This window comes from Staurois parvus, unplaced genomic scaffold (assembly GCF_062004578.1).
Source record: "Staurois parvus isolate SC_StPar_1 unplaced genomic scaffold, SC_StPar_1.0 ptg000441l, whole genome shotgun sequence".
Taxonomy (NCBI): Eukaryota; Metazoa; Chordata; class Amphibia; order Anura; family Ranidae; genus Staurois; species Staurois parvus.
The window spans coordinates 1,109,028-1,135,000 of NW_028318237.1; the positions used below are offsets into that span (position 1 = coordinate 1,109,028).

General features: G+C 42.9%; 1 protein-coding gene across 1 annotated transcript in view; it reads right to left on the minus strand.

Annotated features, from left to right (window-relative positions):
- LEPR (leptin receptor) overlaps positions 1–25,973 on the minus strand; it is a 154,896-nt gene that overhangs the window by 39,958 nt on the left and 88,965 nt on the right. Inside the window, exons 6-10 of the mRNA XM_089687952.1 lie at positions 22,869–23,014; positions 20,802–20,940; positions 15,204–15,497; positions 8,470–8,587; positions 6,181–6,377 (exon numbers count right to left, since the gene is read on the minus strand). Of these exons, the coding sequence (XP_089544078.1) occupies positions 6,181–6,377; positions 8,470–8,587; positions 15,204–15,497; positions 20,802–20,940; positions 22,869–23,014 (894 nt within the window). The remainder of the gene's footprint in view (positions 1–6,180; positions 6,378–8,469; positions 8,588–15,203; positions 15,498–20,801; positions 20,941–22,868; positions 23,015–25,973) is intronic.

The following is a 25,973-nucleotide window of genomic DNA, read 5'->3' on the forward strand; positions in this document are numbered from 1 at the left end:
GATGTACAAACAGCATCTGAAGGCGCATCCAATGTATTTCTATGACACCATCTTAACAGGTGTGATTTCAAGTAGTGCGATTTGAAAAATAGTTCCTGCATTACTTTTTCACCACTTCAGTGCATATAGTTACATAGTTAGTCTGGCTGAAAAAAGACAAAAGTCCATCCAGTTCAACCATTAACCACATGCCGCCCAGCCACTGTAGAAATATGGCGGCAGGGCGGCACGGCTGGGCAAAAGCACGTTTTGAAAACAGGTAGGGGGCGCGCGAGGCGCGCCGCCGCCTCACCTCTCCTGCCGATCACAGCCGCGGATGTTAGTCGTCGGGTCACAGTCTCATTACTGGCTATGTCCCGGCGATCGGCGACAATCACTGACAGAGAGCACAGCTGCAGTAGCTGTGCTTTCTGTCAGTTCCCTGACAGCTCCAGGACACGCTGATCGGGACAGAAGAGTTTCTCTCTCCCGATCAGCGGTGTTCCCTGCAGTACACCCCCCGCCCCCTAGTAAAACACTCCCCTCACACAGTTAACCCTTTCCCTGAATAATAAACTTAACCCCTTCCTCCCCAGTGCCATTAGTACAGTGTCAGTGGGTTTTTTTTTTGCACTGATCACTGTATTGGTGTCACTGGGGATGTCAGTGACCCCAAGTCAGTACCCCCCCCCCAATGTCAGAATGTCCGCCGCAGTCCTGCAATCCCGCCATAAGTCCCTGATCGCCGCCATTATTAGTATAAAAAAAAAACTAAAAATCCCAGTATCTTTCCCACCATTTGTAAACGCTATAACTTTCATGTAAACCAATTAATTTACACGTATTGGTTTTTTTTTTTTAGCAAAGACATGTTGCAGAATGCATTTTGGCAGAAATTTATGACTAAATTTGATTTTTAAATTTTTTTTTAATGGACACGTTTTATAGCAAAAAGTCCAAAATATTGTTTTTTTCCTTAAAATTGTAAGCCTTTTTTTTTATAGCGCAAAAAATAAAAAACGTACAGGCGATCAAATACCACCGAAAGAAAGCTCAATTTGTGGGAAAAAATTGTAAATTTCATTTATGTATTGTATTGCATGACCGCGCAATTGTCCGTTAAACTAGCGCAGCGCTGTATAGCAAAAAAATGGCGTAAATTGCAGTATCTATACCATAGTTTGTAGACGCTATAACTTCCACACAAAGCAATCAATATACACTTATTGGGATTTTTTTACCAAAAACATGGAGCAGAATACATTTTGGCCTAAATTTATAACCAACTTTGAGTTTACTATATATTTTTTATAGCTGAAAGTAAAAAATATTGTTTTTCTTCAAAATTTTTGGCCTTTTTTTGTTTATAGCGTGAAAAATAAAAAGCGCCCAGATGATCAAATACCACCGAAAGAAAGCTCTATTTGTGTGAAAAAAGGACATAATTTCGTTTGGGCGCAGCATTGCATGACCGCGCAATTATCAGTTGAATTAGTGCAGCGCCGAGTAGCAAAAAGAGGCCTGGTCATTAAGGGGGGTAAATCCTCTGGAGGTCAAGTGGTGAAAAAAAAAAAGTTATAATCCTACACACACAGTTGATCCAGAGGAAGGCAAAAAAAAAATAGCAAAGCATGATCCAATTTGCTCCTGCAGGGATAGAAATTCCTTCCTGATCCCCCGAGAGGCAATCGGATATTCCCTGGATCAACTTTACTCTCATAAGGTAAATGGCACTGAAATCGCACCTGTGTCTATATCAGTGCTGCTTTGAAGTTGCACTTTAAATGGGACCAAATCGCACCACTTTGAAATCGCATTCAATGTGAACAAGGCCTAAAGAGAAAAAATAGACAAAAAAAAAAATCCATATCCCACCATTCCTCCTTATATGATCCCTACCATTGTTCTTCACTTGCCCATACACTATTCTCTGGTGCCATAGTATTCTTCCTCCCATCTTGGAAGTCATCCCTTTTTTGTTCTCACATATGTTTTTGTAAGTATTATTTTTGGTTGTGTGATAAAATCTTTTTGATTATTTATTTATTTTTTGGCATATTCATTTATGATTGTTCACATATTTACTAGAAAGCCTCCCGTCTCTTATGCTCCCTGAGGAAGATCTAAAATGCAGAATGATCGAAACGCGTCGGAGTATTTTCCTTCTTTTCTGTGTGGTCTCATATTTTGTATTAAGAGTTCTTTTGTAAGAACACTGTCAGAGCAATGTCCATATTTAGGAATCATGTATTTATCAAAACTCCCATATCAAGAAAGTTGACTGCCACTGCCTCAATGGGGTTGATTTACTATAACTGGTGCACACAGAATCTGGTGCAGCCGTGTGTGATAACCAATCAGCTTCTAACTTGTACAAAAATGTATATGTAATAAAGCTGACAAAAAATCTTTTTTAGTATAATGTCTCCTTGAATATATGTTTGATCTCATTGCTGCAATAAAGTCCCACTGGGGGCTCTTTGGGTATATAGTATTCTTCCACTAAAATTCATACCAAAGAGTAACACTAAAAAGTAAGAGATGCAATGCACTCATGAATTATTATTTGTTTTTTTATTAAAGCGGAACTTCAACCTTTTTGTCAAGTTCCCCCCTCTCCGTCCCTCCTCCCCTCCTCTACACAAATACAGATGTTTTGTTTCTTTTTTTCTTTACCTTTTTAATTTTTCTGCAAACAGCGTGGCCCAGCACCTCAATACACGTCATTCATCTAGAACAGTGGCCTCCAAAACTGCGGCCCAGAAGCCAGATGTGGCCCTTTGCTTGCCATTATCTGGCCCTTGGAGCACTATTTCATCTCACTTATATGAAGAACTATTCCTCCCAATACCACCAACAATTGGCCATAATTACCACCACTGACACCAAAGATACAAGGAAGTATTCTGACATCAACAATGGGGCATAATTCATGTCACTGACACCATTGATGAGACATTATTCCATTCACGATTCCATCCAGGGACACCAATGATGGGGTACTATTCCTTCCACTGACACCAACAATGGGGCATTATTATTCTCACTGACACCAATGATGGGGCACTATTCCTTCCACTGACACCAACAATGGGGCATTATTATTCCCACTGACACCAATGATGGGGCACTATTCCTTCCACTGAAACCAATGATGGGGCACTATTCCTCCCACTGACACCAATGATGGGGCACTATTCCTCCCACTGATACTAATGATGAGGAACTATTCCTCCCACTGACACCAATGAAGGGGGACTATTCCTTCCACTGAAACCAATGATGGGGCACTATTCCTCCCACTGACACCAATGATGGGGCACTATTCCTCCCACTGATACCAATGATGAGGAACTATTCCTCCCACTGTCACCAATGATGGGGCACTATTCCTCCCACTGATACCAATGATGGGGCACTATTCCTCCCACTGACACCAATGATGGGGCACTATTCCTCCCACTGACACCAATGATGGGGCACTGTTCCTCTCACTGACACCAATGATGAGGAACTATTCCTCCCACTGACACCAATGATGGGGCAATATTCCTCCCACTGATACCAATGATGAGGAACTATTCCTCCCACTGACACCAATGATGGGGCACTGTTCCTCTCACTGACACCAATGATGAGGAACTATTCCTCCCACTGTCACCAATGATGGGGCACTATTCCTCCCACTTACGCCAATGATGAGGTATTGTTTGCTTCCACACTAGGACATTTTCTACTCCCACTGGCCACACTCCAGCCCCTCTAAAGCCAGAGGGACAGTAAACTGGCAATTTATTTAGAAAGTGTGGAGATCCCTGGCCTAGATGAATGACGTGCACAATGCTTGCTGGGTCTCCTGGGATATGTATTCATTCTATATGTTGGAAGTAGGTGGGCCTAGTGGCATGTCATTGTGAGGCCCTGCCAGCTGAACTCAGAAGAACCGGTGGGTATCTCAATAACGTCACAGCAAGATAGCTTCGTGGGACCCAACGATGTCTGTTGACTGAAGGATGTCAGCTGGACAATGCTGGATCCGGTGGCTGGGTGAGTATCCGAAGCATGCTTACAACACAACAGGGTAAGAGTTGGCATTGACAAAAGTGGGGGATGGTTACGCTGAAGGTTCTCTTTAAAGAAAAAGGACATTGCACATTTTTTCTCCCAACATAAAATGGACAGATCCATTAAAAAAAAAAACAGCCGGCAATAACACCAGGGTACCCTCAAACTCATGGAACGACTCTTTACATTGCCTCTCATAATTATTCAATAGGAGTCAACACTAACCACTTACAGAGACCCTGTCACCAAATTTAAAAAAACTGTAGGCAAAACCACAGAATATAAAGTGCAATATGAAACCGCGCTACAAGGTGAAAGGAAGAGAATAAATCTGCTATCACCCCACTAGATATCAATGGCTATACAATATTACTAAAGAAGTGTCGGCAAGATGCCGCACGGCGGAGTCCCAAGTTGATAGTGAGATTTGGATCTACTATCTTTTGCAATCTGTTGCTCGTTTTGCCTTTTTGTGTCCTTGATTTCCTTTTTTGCATATTCTGTTATATTATTTGTAAATTAAATGATGATAGTGTTCCTTCATTTTTATATTTTTTAAAAGCTCTTTTCTTATCATTTATAGTTTTTTTTTAACTTTGGCCGTGATCCACATAGGTTTTATTTTTAGTCTTTTAACTTATTGCCCATGGGAATACACACTACATTGCCAAAAGTATTGGTCGGCCTGCCTTTCTATGCACATGAACTTTAATGGCCTCCCAGTCTTAGTCTGTAGGGTTCAATATTGAGTTGGCCCCGCCCTTTGCAGCTATAACAGCTTCAACTCTTCTGGGAAGGCCGTCCACAAGGTTTAAGAGGGTGTCTATGGGAAGGTTTGACTATTCAAAGTGTATTTGTCAGGTCAGGCACTGATGTCAGACTTGGCTTGGCTCGCACTCTCCACTCTAATTTATCCCAAAGGTGTTCTATGGGGTTGCAGGACAGTCAAGTTCCTCCACCCCAAACTCTCATCCATGTCTTTATGGACCTTGCTTTGTGCACTGGTGCACACTCATGTTGGAACAGGAAGAGGCCATCCCCAAACTATCCCACAATGTTGGAAGCATGAAATTGTCTAAAATATCTTGGTACACCGATGCCGTAAGAGTTTCCTGCACTGGAACTGAGGGGTCAAGCCCACCCCCTGAAAAGAGACCCCACACCATAACCCCTCCTCCACCAAACTGTACACTTGGCACAATGCAGTCAGGCAAGTACTGTTCTCCTGGCAACCACCAAACCCAGATACGTCCATCGGATTGCCAGACAGAGAAGCGCGATTGGTCACTCCAGAGAACACGTCTCCACTGCTCTAGAGTCCAGTGGCGGCGTGCTTTACACCACGGCATCCGACGCTTTGCATTGCACTTGGTGATGTAAGGCTTGGATGCAGCTGCTCGGCCATGGAAACCCATTCTATGAAGCTCTCTACGCACTGTTGTGCTAATCTGAAGGCCACACCAAGTTTGGAGGTCTTTAGGTATTGACAGTTGGTGACTTCTGCGCACTGTGCGCTTCAGCATGCGCTGACCCTGCCCTGTCATGTGACGTGGCCTACCACTTGGTGGCTGAGTGGCTGTTGTTCCCAGTTGCTTCCACTTTGTTATAATCCCACTAACAGTTGAGCGTGGAATTTTTAGTAGCCAGGAAATGTCACAGATGGACTTATTGCACAGGTGGCCACCTATCACGGGACCACGCTTGGAGTCACTGAGCTCCTGAGAGTGACCCATTCTTTCACAAATGTTTGTAGAAGCAGTCTGTATGCCTAGGGAATGATTGTATACACCTGAGGCCATGGAGGTGATTGGGACACCTGAATCCAACGATTTGGAGGGCGGGCCCAATACTTTTGGCAATATAGTGTATTTTTCAGTGGGTTCACATATGGTCTTTTTGAAGAATTCCCATTTCTGTTATGTGTTCATCGATGCTAATATTCCCTCCTGGTCCAAGTTTTGAAGAGCAGCAATTATACCTATAAAAAGCCTAAGGCTACTTATTTCCTTCTTATGCAGTGTATGTGCCGTTCAGCCCCATGGCCTGGATGCTGATGGGTGTACAGAACAAGATGGCTGGACACTGGGTATACAAAGAGTATTGATACGGTTTAAAGCAAATGACATCATTACTTACCTACACCTCTAGGAATGACGCAGACAGGTACAGACTGCAGCTGCCCCAGAGGGTGCTGTATTTCCACCCACATGGTGTAACTGAACGTGGGTTTAATTGTGCTAAAAACACATTTGTAAAATTCGTTCTCATGCACGCAGCTTATCTCAGCCGAGTTTCCATATTTTATATCTGTCTCGATACAGTAACTCATATCCCTATAAAACAAAAATCCAAAGAATATCACTTAGTTGTGCATTTCTAAAAAACAATCTCAGAACTATTGATCCTGTGACACTGCATTTGTTCTGTGCGAATAGGGATGTCATGTTTCACACGACTGTCATATTGACTGTCACATGCCTTTAAGAGTTTCTATATTTTGTTTCTGTTCCTCCCTTTCCTTTGGTTTAGTTAATGCTGTCTAGATAGCCTTCCCCCTTTCCCAGAGATGCATTGCAGACTAGCCTCATGTCATGAAGCAGGAAACATTATGATCTTTTGACCTATCGAATGTTCATTGTTGTAAGATTCTCTCAGTTTATGGAATAAACTTCACAAGATCTACAAGATGTCTTATCGATTGAGTCACTGACTGTGGTATCCAACTGAGGTTGAAGTTATCGCTATCTCATCACAACTGTAAGTTACAGAGATCACACTATCAATGCTTAGATTGGACACACAGAACAAGGGGCAAAATCAAATGTTATCAGGCCATTTTCCCCCTACAGAATAGAGTGAACCAAAAAAATATGGCACTATACTTATTTTAAGCAAAATGGTTAATATATAATAAATAGATATGCATAAATTTTTTTTAATTATATATATATACATATAGAGTCCTATTGACTGTCATATGCCTTTAAGAGTTTCTATATTTTGTTTCTGCTCCTCCCTTTCCTTTGGTTTAGTTAATGCTGTCTAGATAGCCTTCCCTCTTTCCCAGAGATGCATTGCAGCTCTAGCCTCATGTCATGAAGCAGGAAACATGATCTTTTGACCTATCGAATGTTCATTGTTGTAAGATTCTCTCAGTTTATGGAATAAACTTCACAAGATCTACAAGATGTCTTATCGATTGAGTCACTGACTGTGGTATCCAACTGAGGTTGAAGTTATCGCTATCTCATCACAACTGTAAATTACAGAGATCACACTATCAATCCTTAGATTGGAGAGACAGAACAAGGGGCAAAATCAAATGTTATCAGGCCATTTTCCCTCTACAGAATAGAGTGAACCAAAAAAATATGGCACTATACTTATTTTAAGCAAAATGGTTAATATATAATAATTAGATATGCGTACATTTTTTTAAAAAAAATATATATATACATATGGGGAGGGCGGGAGAGAGGGGGAGGGGGAAAGAGAGGGGGAGGGAAGATAGAGCGGGAAGGGGGATGGGGGGGAAAAAGGGAAGAGAGGGGGAGAGAGCTTATTAAGCTGCTTGCTGATTGGAGAACTCTAGTTTTAACTCAGCAGGTGGGTGTAATTAACCTCTGCAGAAAGACTACTGCTTCCACAAAGAGAGCAAGGGTCCAACTCTGCAGTAGAGTAGTAGACTGTGTTTTTCATATATATATATACAGTATATACATACACACAGAGTGCCTTGAAAAAAGTATTCATACTTCTTGAAATTTTCCACTTTTTTCATGTTACAACCAAAAACGTATATTACTAATTAGGTGACTTCTGAAGGCAATTGGTTCCACCAGATTTTAGGGGTATCAGAGTAAAGGAGGCTGAATACAAATGTACGCCACACTTTTCAGATATTTATTTGTAAAAAATTTTGAAAACCATTTATCATTTTTCTTCTACTTCACAATTATGTGCCACTTTGTGTTGCTCTATCACATAAAATCCCAATAAAATACGTCACGTGTTTCCACCTGCCTGCAGCAGATAGATGACGTCATCTCACCCTAGGCAAAGTCACTGGATTGGAGCTCAAGGACAGTTCCTTAATGATAAAAGGTAGAACTTTTCTGATCAATTACATTGATGTTGGATATTGTGACATGTCAGGAATGAATTCATGCGCTGGAGTGTTACTAAAAGGTCCCCCTTAACCATGCACATTTTGCTTTCCCTGGGAGGGGGGGCTAAAAGCTACTGCCTGCTCAACCTCTATTTTAGGACAGAATGCACCCTATAACCAAAGGCTCCAGTTTCCCATAATCCTCCTGGGGATCGTTGAGCAGCCATTGACATAAAGTACATGCGATCAGTTTCGGAGGTGAGCCAATACCCAACCACTATCCGTACACAATCATCCTCTTCCCATTGTCCACTCACTGGTAGGATCGGAATGTCCAGACGCTGTCCTTCAGAGATGAAATGTGCTTGGAGCTCCACCTACAAGTCATATTTCTGAACCTTCCATCAGTTTCACACGTTATACTTATATTAACATCTGCCAAATAGTCCAAGAAAAAATATATTAGTTTGACAAAACAAAGTAGACAAAGAGCTAAGAATTCCAAAGAGCAGCCATGGCATGCAGAGAAGAGTAATTGGGGCAAGGAGCTCTACACCGACTTCAATTCATTAAAGGGTTATTCTTCCAAAATGCAATATTTTAGTTATGGGTGGAGCTTAAAGGGTTACATCAGGCCCTGGCTTCTTATAGGTCTTAGATACTCCAACAGTGAGATCTCCCTCCCATAATTCCTCTGTTCCAGTCCACCTGGGAGCTTTGTGTTCCCGCCCACCTTTGTTTGTCACACCTCCTCCTCTTACATTCTTCAGAGTATAAAATAACTTAAAATGGTTGTAAACCCCTCCATATACCTATATGGAAGAAAAATATATTTGCAATATATTTTTAAATAAATTCTTCCTAAATATATTGACATATAATTTAAATACTACAATTATGGCCATATTCAATATATTTCAAAATATATTTATATATTTTTTTTTTTTTTGCACGTTGAAATGCGTTTTTATTACAAAATATATAAAAAATATTTTAAAAAAATACATTTAAAATATACCGTATGTCTTTAAAAATACAAATCTACATTTTTGGAATGCATTTACAAATATATGTAAAAATATTTACTTTTCTATATGTTAAAAAAAATCTGAAGAATATATTTAAAAAATATATCTTCTATAAAATATTTTTCATATATTTTGTAATATATAGAAAACGCATTTCAACATTTAGTATGTATATATATATATATATATATTTGATTAAATATATTGCATATGGCCAAAATTTTAGCATTTCAAATATATGGCAATATATTTGGGAATAATATTTTTAAAATATATTTCAAATATATTTTTCTTCTATGTGGTACCCAGTGAAGTGACTGGCCTCAGGTGATACACAGAGATGAAACAAATCCCCCTACATAAGTTGTACCTATTTACAGCCGTCTGTCCCCTACATCCATTCCAAATGCAGAATTTACACAGGAGCACTCAGCTCTGAAAAGCAGGGGGCAGGGAGCTGAAGATACATCAGTGAGGAGAGCTCTGTGAGTTGATTGGTTGGAAGGCACCCCCCCCTCACACAGGAACATAGATGAGGCTGTCAATCACAGGCTGTGCCCTCCCCTGTCAACATTTTTCTCTTGGTGTCAGGAGACCGCAGACAGAATTGAGACTTAGTGCTCTGGATTGAGGCAAGTACACACTATAGAGGGATATGCTTTGTTCATATTTCATGTCTGAGATTTAGAACCACTTTAACCACTTGCCCTCCAGAAGCTTTACCCCCCTGACCAGGCCATTTTTTGCATTACGGTGCTGCATTAATTTAACTGACAGTTGCTCGGTCATGCAACGCTGCACCTAAATGAAATTTATGTCCTTTTTCGCTCGTATATAGAGCTCTCTTTCGGTGGTATTTGATCACCTGTGTGGTTTTTCTATTTTGCACTATAAATAAAAAAAGACCGACAATTTTGAAGAAAAAAAACAATATTTTTGAAATTTTGCTATAAAACATATCCAGTAAAAAAAAAAAAATCAACTAGTAATGGCGGCAACCAGCGACTTATAGCAGGACTGCGGCAGGCATTTGACACTGGGGGGGAGCTGACTAACTGCCACTGACATCCCCAGTGACACCAATACAGTGATCAGTGCTAATAAAAGGCACTGACACTGTAATAATGGTACTGGGCACGCTGCTTTGTATTGCTCTGCTATGCAGAGCAATACACAGCAGCATGCTGGTGCTGACAAGGGAGAGATCTGTATTGTTTACATACAGACCTCTCTTCTGTCACTGTTCCTTGCCGGTTCCTCGCGATCGCTGGGTGCCGGCGGGGAATCTCCAGCCGGGATCCAGTGATCGACAGCTGAAGCTGTAATTGGCGCGTGCCCCCTACCTGGAAATACAAAATCACACATATATATATATCAGGGGCAGACTAACCATTTGGAAACTTGGGCACTGCCCGAGGGCCCGGGGTCAGAAGGGGGTCCATGAGATGCCCCTGGTACCTTTTTCATAGGCTTTTTTGAGTTTGAGAAGGACACAGGGGTCCCATGAGTTGTCAGTCCGCCCCTGATATATATATATATATATATATATATACACACACACACACATGATTTTGCGCAGCCCTGCCACCCTGTAGCAATACTTCTGCTATAGGGTGGTTGGGAAGCAGTTAACCACTTCAATACCGGGCAATTTTACCCCTTCCTGCCCAGGCCAGTTTTCAGGTTTCAGCGCTCTCACACTTTGAATGACAATTGCACGGTCATACAACACTGTACCCAAACTAAAATTTTATCATTTTCTTCACACAACTAGAGCTTTCTTTTGGTGGTATTTAATCACCGCTGGGGTTTTTTTTTTGCTAAATTAACAAAAAAAACAAAAATTTTGAAAAAAACACGTTTTTCTTTGTTTCTGTTATAAAAGTTTGCAAATAAATAATTGTTCTTCATAAATTTAGGCCGAGATGTATTCTACTACATGTCTTTGGTGAAAATAACCCAAATTAGGATGTATTTTTTAGTTTGTAGGAAAGTTTTCATACTTCATAAGAGGCATGGCGAGTTTTTTGAAGTTGTATTTTTTTTGTCATAATTTTTTGGAAAATGAAAAAATTAAAAAAATTTGTTTCACTAATTTTTTTTTTACATATTGTCACCAATGCAGTACAGCGTCATCATATAACTGGCATGGCGGTGATCAGGGACACTGACTGGTGACAGTATGAAAAAAAAAAATATATATATTTTTTATTTTTTTAATTATTTTTTATTAAATTTTTTTTCTTTTTTTTAAGATTTGTTTTTCATATTTCACTATGACCAAAGTAGTACAATGTTACCATAGTAACATTGTACTACTTTGGGGAAGTGATCAGTATTTTTTTTTTTTTACACAATTTGTTTATAGCAAAGAATTACTTTGCTATAAGCAAGCATTTACCTGAATGACATCGATTCATTCAGGGGTTTTTTTTTTGTGCTTAGCTGTGATTTGGCCACAGCTAATCACATGACATGTGCATGTGATTAGCTGTGACCATTCACAGCTAGACACTAGTATACAATGGATGGCATGAATGAAGCCATCCATTGTATACAACTGTCATGTGACCTGCTGTGATTGGTCACAGCAGGTCACATGGTACCAGCAACGGGGCCGATACTCAGATCTGTCATCGGCCGTGTCCAAGATACATGGCCGGTGACAGATCGCGCCGCTGCGCGGCTCTGCATGAGCGTAATCTGCGTATGTGCAGGAGGACGCCATATGGCGTCCACCAGCAACGCTGATGACATTTGCCGGCCGCCATTCGGCCATAGGGCGAGCAGCAAATGGTTAAATATGCCAGGAATCAAGCAGGTCTTATACAAAATAAATAAAAATAACTGAAATAGATATTCACTGCACACCAGCCCAGCCGACCTGATATATCAATTACACATCTTTTCTTCAGATAGATCTGCCAATATCGCACCCATCTCTCAGCACAGGACAATTCCACTTATTGAGTGTCAGGCAATCTTCTATCCCATAGCTGTAAGTACATGAGTGGTAAGTACATGAGATCACTTACAGCTATGGGACAGAAGATTGCCTGACGCTCAACAAGTGGAATTGTCCTGTGCTGAGAGATGGGTGCGATATTGGCAGATCTATCTGAAGAAAAGATGTGTAATTGATATATCAGGTAGGCTGGGATGGTGTGCAGCTGTGAATATCTATTTCAGTTCATTCATATGTATTTGTATAAGGCCTGATTCATGATATTTGCCTGATTCCTGGTATATTGGAGAGGTTTTGTTAACAAGGATTGTTAGAAGTTTGGTTTGTAATTTATGATATAGACATACGGGGCTTTATTTCAGCAGGAATGCAGTGGTATGCAGTTCTGGCACCTCCAGCACTGAATGTATTCACTGGCAAGGGGTAATGGGGGTGAGCTGGAAAGTCTGATGATGATGCTTGCTGGGGGATCTATTGTTGATGGGGGGGGGTAGTGTTGTTTGGGTGGTTTATTGTTACTGGGGAGATCTGTCGTTGCAAGTGGGGCTAGTGTTGCTGGAGGGGGATCTATTTTTTCTCTGAGGATCTTATGTTGTTGGGGGATCTATTGTTTCTGAAGCGATGATCCAAGGGGTCCTATTCTTGCTGTAGGGGTCAATTGTTGCTGAGGGGGATCTATTGTTGCTAGGGTGGGGGGCATTCTTGCTTGGGGCTCTATTGTTGCTGGGATAGGGGGTTTGTTGCTGAAGGGGGATCTGTTGTTGTTGGGGTGGGGGTCCATTGTTGCTGGGGGATCTATTGTTGCTAGAGGGGGATGTTCCTGAGGGGGTATATTATTGCTGGAGGGAGTTCCATTGTTGCTTCTGGGATCTATTGTTGGTAGGGTGGGGTGTCCATTGTTGTTGGGGAATGTATTGTTGCTGGGGGGGGGAGTTTCTTGGGGGTTCTATTGCTTCTGGAGGGTGTCTATTGTTGCTGAGGGGGATCTATTGTTGGTGGGGGGGGGGTGGTGTTGTTTGGGTGGTTTATTGTTGCTGGGCAGATCTGTTGTTGCAAGGGAGGCTAGTATTGCATAATGGGGATCTATTTTTTCTCTGGGGATCTTATGTTGTTGGGGGATCTATTGTTGCTGAAGGGGTGTCTAAGGGGTGCTATTGTTGCTGTAGGGATAAATTGTTGCTGAGGGGGTTCTTTTGTTGCTACGGTGAGGGCATTGTTGTTTGGGGATCTATTATTGCTGGGATAGGGGGTTCATCGATGATGGGGGATCTATTGTTGCTGGGGTGGGGGTCCATTGTTGCTGGGGGATCTATTTTTGCTAGAGGGGGATGTTCCTGAGGGGGAATATTATTGCTGGAGGGAGTTCCATTGTTGCTTCTGGGATCTATTGTTGCTAGGGTGGGGTGTCCATTGTCGTTGGGGGATCTATTGTTGCTGGGGGGTTCTATTGCTTCTGGAGGTTGTCTGTTGTTGCTGAGGGGGATCTATTGTTGGTGGAGGGATAGTGTTGTTTGGGTGGTTTATTGTTGCTGGGCAGATCTGTCGTTGCAAGGGGGGCTAGTGTTGCTGGATGGGGATCTATTTTTTCTTCTGGGGATCTTATGTTGTTGGGGGATCTATTGTTGCTGAAGGGTGTCCAAGGGGTGCTATTGTTGCTGTAGGGGTAAATTCTTGCTGAGGGGGTTCTTTTGTTGCTAGGGTGGGGCATTGTTGTTTGGGGATATATTATTGCTGGGATAGGGGGTTCATTGCTGATGGTGGACCTATTGTTGCTGGGGTGGGGGTCCATTGGTGCCAGGGGATCTATTGTTGCTAGAGGGGGTGTTCCTGAGGGGGTATATTATTGCTGGAGGGGGTTCCATTGTTGCTGGGGGATCTATTGTTGCTAGGGTAGGGGGTCCATTGTTGTTGGGGAATCTATTGTTGCTGGGCGGGGGTTTCTGGGGGGTTCCATTGCTGCTGGAGGGTGTCTGTTGTTGCTGAGGGGAATCTATTGTTGGTGGAGTAGGGGGGGTCCATTGTTGCTGGTGGATCTATTGCTGTTGGGATAGGGGGTGCATTGCTGCTGGGGATCTAATGTTGGTGGGGCAGGGGGTCTATTATTGCTGGGGGTCTATTATTGCTGGCTGCGGGGGATCTATTTACTGCCTTTCTTTCTTGTTTTTATTAATAAATTCCACACAAAGTACTTAGCACCACAAGATGATACTTGTTTCTTGTATTCTCTAAAATGGGCGGTACTGGGAGGTGGATACGGGGCAGAGACACTGGATGGTACTTGGAGGTAGGGGGCAGAGACAAGAGGTAACTTGGGGAGGGGAAATACCCGCACCTACTCCCTGTGGGAATAAACTGACCCCGCCCTGTCATGTGACGTGGCCGACCACTTGGTGGCTGAGTTGCTGTTCCCAGTTGCTTCCACTTTGTTATAATCCCACTAACAGTTGAGCGTGGAATATTTAGTAGCCAGGAAATGTCACGGATGGACTTATTGCACAGGTGACAACCTATCACGGGACCACGCTTGGAGTCACTGAGCTCCTGAGAGCGACCCATTCTTTCACAAATGTTTGTAGAAGCCGTCTGCATGCCTAGGGGCTTGATTGTATACACCTGTGTCCATGGAGGGGATTGGAACACCTGAATCACATGATTTGGAGGCGGGCCCAATACGTCTGGCAATGTAGTATATTTGAAAAATATGGTGAGATTTAGTTCAGCTTACACTAATATTTCTGACATTCCTGCAAAGAACATTTTATGCATAGACTCCTTAATCTTCAGGTGGAAGTCAAGATTTACATAGAGTACGCTCCATGGCTTGGAAGCCCCCAAGGTAGAGAGAAGAACTTTTGTAATGAAAGGAGGGCATGTGAAAGCACTTCACAGTACGTTGCTTTATGTGTCATGGCAGGTTCACTTTAGGCAAAAACAAAAAAAAAGGTTGAAATGATCAGGTATTCATTATAAAAGCTCTGCAAATGCAAAAACAAAATAAATAATATAACTGATCACTGTGAATACGGATCGTTCAGAAACCCAAAGCAAAAATTCTCACCTATGACATAAATTTCAGCATAGCGAGGCTGGCACCCGATGCCGTCTGCGCAGCAGTACAAGGCATCATACTGGAACTTCCCTTTCGGTTTTGTTGGGTTTAGATTTTTTAAAGTGACTTTCCCGACATAATCGCTGACGGCTGTATATTGGTGTGAGGGGATCTCCTTGGCCAGGTCCAGGCCCCAGGTTATACTCCTTGACGGAACTTTCTGGTTGTTGTCGCAGAACGTACAGAAAACGGAGAAGATGGAGCCGCTCCCGATAAGAACCTTCTGTGGGAAGTAGAAGCCACCTACAGGAAAACATAAAAACAGGGTGAGGAATATCAAAGGGTGAGGACAATGAAAGCAGGGTGAGGAATATCAAAGGGTGAGGAACATAAAAACAGGGTGAGGAATATCAAAGGGTGAGGAACATAAAAACAAGGTGAGGAATATCAAAGGGTGAGGAACATAAAAACAGGGTGAGGAATATCAAAGGGTGAGGAACATAAAAACAGGGTGAGGAATATCAAAGGGTGAGGAACATAAAAACAGGGTGAGGAATATCAAAGGGTGAGGAACATAAAAACAGGGTGAGGAATATCAAAGGGTGAGGAACATAAAAACAAGGTGAGGAATATCAAAGGGTGAGGAACATAAAAACAGGGTGAGGAATATCAAAGGGTGAGGAACATAAAAACAGGGTGAGGAATTTCAAAGGGTGAGGAACATAAAAACAGGGTGGGGAATATCAAAGGGTGAGGAACATAAAAACAGGGTGAGACTCAATGTCAAGGGCTTGAACACTCCCGAAAAGCGCTCCGTGCTACTTTCTTATTTGCATAAACAAAAAGCGGATGTAGTCTTTCTCCAAGAGATGACTTTCGCCAAGATTCCATTCTCAAGCTTATTAACTTCCGCTTTCCTATTGTCCTCCATGCCACCAACCCCTTGGCTAAATCGAAGGGGGTAGCTATCCTGTTCGCTAGACATCTTCCTTTCACTGTAACAGACTCCCTCGCGGACCCCGAAGGTAGATATCTGTTTATAAAGGGCTCTTTTGCCAATAGACCCATCACATTTGCTAACATTTATGCTCCCAACACCAAACAGGTTTCTTTCATGCGCTCACTCACCACTGCCTTGGCCGATTTCCAATCAGGTATGTCGATATTGGGGGGTGACTTGAATGTTCCTTTAAGCCCACTGCTAGACTCCTCCTTGGGAAGCTCCTTTTTACCTTTCAAGGCCCTCAAGCAAATACGCATACAATTACAGCACCTGCAAATACACGATTCCTGGCGAACCCTCTACCCCACTGTTAAGGACTACACGTTTTACTCCCCGCCACATAATAAATACTGGAGGATAGATTATTTCTTTTTGTCGCAATCAGATCTCCAACTCCTCCATGCAGCTTCCATAGAGCCGATGGTCCTTTCCGATCATCACCCCATTACCATAACGTTGCGGTTCCCTGAGAAATCTATATGCTCGAAATTTTGGCGCCTAGACGCTTCGCTTCATGCGGATATTGCTGTCGAACAAGAGATTCGCTCTAATCTGACTGAATATTTCTCCTTGAATTGCTCTTCGGATACCTCCCCCCTCACGCAGTGGGAAGTCCATAAGTGTGTTATCCGTGGTATCCTCATAGCTACTGTGTTGAGACGTAAAAGAGACAGACAGAAGCGCCTGAACCACCTTACAGATAAGATCCACTCGTTGGAGAGAGCACATAAGCGGACTCTGGCTGCGTCGACTCTTTCAGACCTTACGAATACCCGCATACAACTTCTCACAGAGCTGGGCAAGGTGGTTAAAAAAATATTTATTCTCTCACAAAAGCTATACTACGAATTTGCTAATAAGGGCGGGAAGTTTCTAGCTAGAGCCCTCCGCGAGAAACGATCAAATATGACGGTACATAAAATAAGAGGCTCCGACGGCACTGTGGCTACATCTAACCCTGACATAGCCTTCCATTTCGAACACTTTTATAAATCCTTATACAATCTTCCCCCTGAACGAACTCCGCTGCATACCGACAAGTCTAGAGCTTCCTTGATCTCTGAATTCCACCATCTCCACGGCCCGAATGCTCTCCCCGAGGAGAAGGTTCTTTTGTTGGAACAAGATTTGATTTTGAATGAGCTGCAGTGTGCTGTACAGCAGATGAAACCTGGCAAGAGTCCGGGACCGGATGGTTTCTCAGTAGTTTAGTACAAATCTTTCCTAGATATCCTGGGCACTCCCTTCCTTTCTGCTTTTAATACTCTTTCACAATCGCCCAGGGCACAGAATAGGCTTTTGGAGGTGCATATTACAGTTATCCCCAAAAGCGATAAGGACAATACCCAGGTTTCCAATTACAGACCCATTTCCCTGCTGAATGTGGATATCAAACTATTCGCGAAGATACTCGCTAACCGACTCCTCCTTTGCTCCCCTCCCTGATCAATTTGGATCAAGTGGGATTTATCCCTGGCAGAGAAGCTAGGGACAATACTATTAAGACCCTTAATCTCCACCACTGTGCGTGGAGCAGAGACCTAGAGGGTGACTTTTCGGACTCAGACTGGACCTAATATTTATGTACTCCCATAAATGCTCTATCAATGTCTCAATGCAGGAAAACAGCTATAAACTGGCCTCTAGATGGTACCGAATGCCTTCCAGAATTCATCTTTTCAATCCCTCCTTTCCCAACGGCTGTTGGAGATGTGGGACATCAGATGGATCATTTCTCCACATCTGGTGGTCTTGCCCGATTATCCAACCATTCTGGCAAGAGGTCCATTGACTTGTGGTGTCCATAACCACCTTGCTCATAGATTTCTCTCCAGCCCAGCTTCTGCTCCATCATTCCTCCCTTCCCAAGAGACAGTATTTCAAATCCTTAGCCATGCATATGGTCACCGCAGCCAGACTCTGTCTTCCTGTCCTATGGGGCTCCACCCGCCCTCCCTCAATACATGACTGGCTTACTCGCGTGGGCAAAAAGGCGGAGATGGAAGAACTGATTGCGACAGCACTTGATACACCGACTAAATTTTCCCATGTATGGGCCTGTTGGACCCACTTTCAAACCACTCCTACATATCGATCCCTCATGGGTCTAACTATCTGACTTAGCTTAGCCCTACCGCTGGTGATATTCCTTTACCCATAATGGAATGGATAACAACGATTTCCCTTCTGTGCTCTCCACCCAATTGCTCTACACTGGTGATAGTTTAGATTATGACCAATTGTACTGACGATGACACAAACTCTGCAAGTCACCATCTCCTATACTCTATTCCTTCCCAGTGCTCCCCCCCACCTCCTTTTTTTTCTTTTCTCTCGCTCCCATCTTTTTTTCTCTTTTCTTGCTCTTCTTACATGCTCCTTTACATTTTAGTTACTCATTACAGGAATATTTGGCATGTTGATAGCATACCCCCCTTATTATTTTTATTAACGGCCCTCACGACAACTTACACCAGCATTCCGATATCTCTATCGTCTTACGATTGTGGTAATACCTTTTACATATGCTCCGAATCTATCCTCCCGTTCTTTACAGATCTGCACTTCGACATGTATTTGAAGGAGGTATGGCGCCACAATCCTCCATATCGCTTTATAATAACACCTGAGTATTACAGTATTAGGGGATCATGGGGCCCCTGTGCCCTCGCCCACACTCAAGCCATACCCAAAAAAGCCTATGAAACGTCATTGGCCAATAACGACGGATGTCACGCCGCTGGAGCATCGTGGAGCTCCAGCAGCCATCTTTATTCCAGGACGGTTAGTCCAAGTAACACAGATTTTTACTATTTCACCTGGATACCTGCTAATATCTGGATACTTTTTCACCTAATAAAACAATCTTACTACAGTATGGAGTTCTCTCTGTTTTAACTCCCCTGGGGAGGTTCACTTTGCAGATACCCAGGACCCAGAGAGGGAGCCCTTATATACCTGGTAAGCTGACCTGTCCATCCCTTAAAGAGATCTCTGACATCCTCCCAGCACACACCAGATGCTTCAGGATCCAGGCTTATCCAGTGAGGGATTTCACTTCATTCCTGTCCAGACCTGGATGACTTTGATGACATCAGGATATTTATACAAAATGCGCATTTTATTTTGCGCTCTGGTGAGTGCGCATTCTTCTCATTTTTGACTGCACAAGCACCAAGTTCTAATGAACACAGGATTCCCGTTCACGTTGTTATTCACTCTATGAACTATTTATCATATTGTTTTTAATACAGTGATTTTATGCATTTATTTTTAGTGCTGCACCTTATCGCATTTTGTCTGTTCGAGGTTTATTGGTTACCTTTAGTGCATAGCAGCTTATAGTGCGCTCGCAATTATATATTTATTATTTATCATTCCTTAATTGCAGTTTCTCTTTGAACAAAATACATTGTATTGATTAGTTGACATTGCAGAAAAATGTATTTGCATCTGCACACTCACGTACACATACAGTTGTGGAAGATTATAATACATTATTTATCTGACTTTCACAGCATCAGAAAGAGAAGATTGGGATTGGGTCGTTTTTTTAATCAGATCGTGTGTAAGCCCGGGTTCACACTGACACGGTGCGGAATTCGCAGTATTTTCTGTGCGAATTCCGCACACCATCAGAATCGCACCCCGTTCATGCAAACCGCTGTGGGTGTGTATGTTAAGTTAACAAAACCCCGAAAGTGGTACACAAAACGCGGTGCGATGTGCAGAATCAGATCCCATAGGTGTGAATAGCCATGCGATCCGATTCGAGTGCCGACCCAAAAAAGGGTCGTGCACCTTTTTGGTGCGGGTGTGGTGCGATTAGAGCAATAGAAAATGTATGGCTCCAATCGCACCGCACACAAATAACATGTGATTTGCACAGGAATGCGGTGCGGTTCCCCCTGTGTCCTTGCCCAAACTCAAAAAAGCCTATAAAAAAGGTACCAGGGGCATCTCATGGGGCCCCCTACTGACCCCGGGCCCTCGGGCAGTGCCCGAGTTTCCAAATGGTCAGTCCACCCCTGCTTACCACCTAAAGCCTAGCAGTACAGCAAGGGTGCTGTTCACATGCCATGGCCTGTGGCAAATTTAACTCAGCATGTCGAGTTGACAGGAGATGCCAGTCGAACTCATCCTTTCAAGTCAAATGTAGAGTTAGGAAGGAAATTTTCAGAGGGTCCGGCAGGTATCTAAGTGTTGCCTGCCATTCTCATTAAAAGATCTTCTCATCTATTGGAACCTTAAAGCCCATCTCCAGGCAAATTCCGCACCCCTCATCCCTCTCAACCAATCTGCTTCTGACACATTTCAGGGTTTCGGTATATCCCCTTCATCAGGGCTCCTGGGAGGAATTAAATTGGATTAATTGGGCAATATTCATGGTTGTTCACCTACCCAATAAGTTGCCCACCCAAGTTGACTGTGAGGGAAAACCATTTTGCTCACCCCTATCTGCAAGGTATGGGTTACTAATGATCTCAAATTCCTCCCTTCAGAAACAATTATTTTTTATTTTTTTTAATGTATCCCATTGTATGTTGATGGTGGAGCCGCCCATATTCACACAAGAACCCCAGATATTCACTTGCATTACAAACCTCGTGACTTAAAGACCATAGAATGACTCCAGTCACTCCAGACTCCGAGACTTCTCCGGCAACGCACTTCAAACACTAGAGGTGAGCAGGACTCTGCCACATCGAGGATGATGGAGGCTTCCTCTGTGATTAGTTTGGTCTGTGGGGAAATCATTTGTTAGATTTTCAGCAAAAATCAAATCTAAACACTGAAATACGTGCAAAGTGCAATGATAATGTGCCCAGCACCGTAGCCCAAAGCAACTAATCAGCATTCACCGTTTAGAAGCATTGTATACATCAAAACTCTGTAAGCATTTTTTCTAAGCTTTCAACAAGCTTCAAGCAGCTTTGTTGAAGTATTTTAGACAACTGCATATCCAGTATTGAGGTATTGAACAAACATCCTAATGGCAGTGTTGACTGACAATTTAAAGTGGATCTAAAGGCTGAAGGTTTGTGTTCAGTGCCCTCCTCTCCTCAGTCCCCCCCCACAATACATACCTGGGCAGCGCCCCCTTTCGATCCAGCGATGTGAATGGGAGCCTCAGCTGTCCTGGGTCTCTCTCTCCTCACTGGCTGAAACACAGCAGTGGGACCATTGGCTCACACTGTCAATCACAGCCAGTGAGCCAATGAGGAGAGAGCAGTGGGTGAGGCCAAGCCACAGCTCTATGTGTCTTATGGACCAGTGCCCCCTTAGCAAGCGGCTTGTTATTGGAGGCACTGGACATGGAAAAGGAGTCAGGATCTAAGTGCCAGCAGACTGAGGTTGATCATTAGGGTTGCTTAACTCTGCAGTTAACCCTTTACCAGGGGTGTCCCTAGGGTTGGTGTCACCCGGTGCGGTAACATTTGGTGACACCCCCTCCGACGATCCCCGCAGAATGGATTGGATCTGCGGATTGAGCATAATGGATCAGATCGGATTGGGGAGCATAATAGATCGGACTCCGATCCACTATGCTCAATCCACAGATCCGAACCATCCTGCGGGGATTGTCGGCTTTCTTTACAACTTACCATTTCGTGGAGCTGGTCTGGTGTCACTCCGTATAGGTTGCATGCCGGTGATCCCCACAGGCTGGTTCGGATCTGTGGATTGAGCATATTGGGTCGGAGTCCTATCCATTATGCTCCCCAATCCGCAGATCCCATCCATCCTGCGGGGATCGTCAGCTTGCTTTACAACTTACCTTTTTGTGGAGCGGGTCCGGTGTCATCCCATGCGGTCAGTGTCACCTGGTGCACCCCCCCACACCTGCCTCGGGACGCCACTGCCCTTTACCTACACAAATGATAGCTGCCACCACATTTTTTTTATGAAAACACGCAACATTCACAATATCTGCTGTAACAATTCTGTCCTCTAGGAAATGTCTGACACTCACTGCCACGCAGAGAGGAAGGTAACAGATTTGTTTTATATGGTAGAATTCTTCAAAGAACAAAGATTCATTTTTGATTTAGAGCATTTAGAGATAAACCTTAAAGCAATACTAAAGGCTTACCTTTTATTTTTCTAAAATAACAAATATGTTTATACTTACATGATGTGTGCAGTGGTTTTGCACAGAGCAGCCCGGATGCTCCTCTTCTTGAGTCCGCCACAGGTTCCCCTGGCACCTTCCCCCCTGTTGGGTGCCCCCACAGTAAGCAGCTAAAAAAATGCATTGGTGTGAACGGAGCCTAAAATATTATAATGCTTTTCAGTAAGGCTGGAGCCCTCTAATACAGATATTTCAATTCACCAGAAGATGGTTCACTTCAGCAAGATACATAAATGCCCCCTCCCCCTCTCTAGATGCATCCATAGGTCCTCGGTTACATATCATACATTTATTATTTCTTCTAATTACAAAGTATCTGTTGTTACAAGATTTACATTTCCAAAGTTTCTTTATAATTACGACATGGAGAAACGCATGCAATGCCCTATTCAACCCCTGTTTTATCACAGCTCTAGCAGTGTAGCAGTAATGAGCCCACTGATTAGTCACAAAGTTTAATGACATCGCCACGTTCTCAATTATAAAGTGTAATAACATTTTAATGAAATCTCGCTGGTGCGTAAAACACAATTCTTACCTGTGAGTTGTTATCGCTTGTATTGAAATATTGTTTCACTTGGTACTGCAGCCTGCCAGCTGAGGATTTCGGAGGAGACCAGAGTACTTTTAATTTTCCCTGATCTGTGATCTTGACAGTCAGGTCGCCCGGTGGGTCTGGTTTTACTGGGGGTGCAAAGAATGGTTGAGAAGAAGTGATACCAAAGTCTTGTTTTTTTGTTTGTTTTTTTAAATAACAAACATAGTTACATAGTTAGTCTGGCTGAAAAAAGACAAAGTCTATCCAGTTCAACCATAGAAAAAAAAAGTTATAATCCTACACCCATAGTTGTTTCAGAGGAAGGCAAAAAAACCCCAGCAAAGCATGATCCAATTTGCTCCTGCAGGGAAAAAAATCCTTCCTGATCCTCCCGAGAGGCAATCGGATATTCCCTGGATCAACTTTACCTATAAATGTTATATCCAGTTATATTCTGTGTATCCAAGAAAGAATCCAGGACTTTCCTACAGCAATCCACTGAGCTGGCCAGAACCAACTCTTGAGGGTGTCTATTTCACATTTTCACAGCTCTCACTGAGAAGAACTACTTCCGTGTTTGAAGACTAAATTTCTTTTCCTCCAGACGTAAAGAGTGCCCCCTTGTCCTCTGTGATGACCTCAGGGGGAATAACTCTACACCGAGCTCACTATATGAACCACTGATGTATTTATACATGGAGATCATATCCCCCTTATGTATTATACATGGAGATCATATACCCCCTTATGTATTATACATGGAGATCATATCCCCCCTTATGTATTATACATGGAGATCATATCCCCCCTTATGTATTATACATGGAGATCATATCCCCCCTTATGTATTATACATGGAGATCATATTCCCCCTTATGTATTATACCTGGTGATCATATCCCCCTTATGTATTATACATGGTGATCATATCCCCCCTTATGTATTATACATGGAGATCATATCCCCCCTTATGTATTATACATGGAGATCATATCCCCCCTCATGTATTATACATGGTGATCATATCCCCCCTTATGTATTATACATGGAGATCATTTCCCCCTTATGTATTATACATGGCGATCATATCCCCCCTTATGTATTATACATGGAGATCATATCCCCCCTTATGTATTATACATGGATATTATATCCCCCCTCATGTATTATACATGGAGATCATATCCCCCCTTATGTATTATACATGGAGATCATACCCCCCCCTTATGTATTATACATGGAGATCATATCCCCCCTTATGTATTATACATGGAGATCATATCCCCCCTTATGTATTATACATGGAGATCATATCCCCCCTTATGTATTATACGTGGAGATCATATCCCCCCTTATGTATTATACATGGAGATCATATCCCCCTTATGTATTATACATGGAGATCATATCCCCCCTTATGTATTATACATGGAGATCATATCCCCCCTTATGTATTATACATGGAGATCATATCCCCCCCTTGTGTATTATACATGGATATCATATCCCCTTTAATCTCCTCTTCTCAGTAGAGAATAAATTCAGTTCCTCTAATCTTTCCTCATAGCTGATCTCCTCCATGCCTCATATCAGTTTGGTTGCCCTTCTCTGTACTTTCTTCAGTTCCCTAATATTCTTTTTGTGAATTGGTGCCCAAAACTGAACTGCATATTCCAGATGAGGTCTTACTAATTATTTGTACCGGGGAAATGATATCTCTCTCTCTCTGCAGTCTATACCTCTCCTAATACAAGAGAGTATTTTGCTCGCTTTAGAAACTGGAGCTTGGCATTGCATGCCATTATTAAGCTTGTTATACTTACCTGCTGTGTGCAGTGATTTTGCACAGAGCAGCCCTGATCCTCCTCTTTTCGGGTCCCCCGCCAGTGCTTCTGGCCCCTTCCTCCTGTCGGGTGCCCCCAGAGCAAGCAGCTTGCTCTGGGGGCACCCGAGTAGTTGCACTCCTGAGCCGTGGCTCTGCATGTACATTCACACACTGCTTGGCCCTCCCCCTACCTCTCCTGATTAACTCAATGGCTGTGATTGATAACATCAGGAGCCAATGGCTCCCTCAGCCAATCAAGAGTGAGAGTCCCCGGAGAACCAAGGCTTTCCTGGACATCGCTGAATCGGAATACAATGCCCAAGCTCAAGTCACCTAGGGCATTATCCCCATTCACCTAAATCTCTCTTCCAAGTCTTGGGGCTGTTTATACAAGCCATGAACTGACTGGAAGAAGCCGAATATTGAAAATAGTCTGGTTGGGGAGCTTTCTACTCTGGGGCACTGGCTGTCATTTGTTGTCTTTTGGCCATTTGTGGAATATTTTTGGTGTTTTTAGGAATATATATTTCTGGACACACAACATGTGTTTGGTGTTCCTTCTGGCTCAACTATATATAGTAAGTACATTTTAGATGTCCAAAGTTGTCCTTTAAAGCAAGGTACGTTCAGACAAAAAACAATAATGGGTTCCTGGCTTTGGAGGTCAATGAACTAACATAGTGGCCTTTTTCCTAGCTTCAGAAACCAAGACATAGTTGACAATTTCTTACATTTAGAGAACTCAAAGCTGAATTGTAGGTATGGTTTCCATCTTGGTACAATTTAGGTATCCATATTTCATACCTTTGGGATCCCTTTGGAGGCTGGAAATCACTATAGTAGACTTTGAAGTCACATGCTGAGCGGCTAACCACAGTGGATTGCTCATTTAGCACAGGTGCCAATCAGAGAAGGCTTTGCATTTTTGTTGAGACCTATGCCGAGTGGCTGCCCTTCTGCATAGTGAACACAGCTGGGTGCTTGCTTAGCATTGGCGCCATTCACAGAGCTCTTTGCATTTTCCTCAAAAAATACAAGGTGATCTCTGAATAAACAAGGTGGAGAGGTGGGCGGTGATGTTACAATCTCCACCTCATCCAACCAGAAAACTCTTTGTATCTATTGAGTAATATACAAGGAGCTCTGTGAATGGTGCCAATGCTGAGTAAACACCCCTCTTTGTTCACTATGCAGAAGGGCAGCCACTTGGCACAGGACGCAGAAGACAGCAATGATCACTGTAGTAGTTTTGACTGGAGTCCTCATTAATGAACACAGCC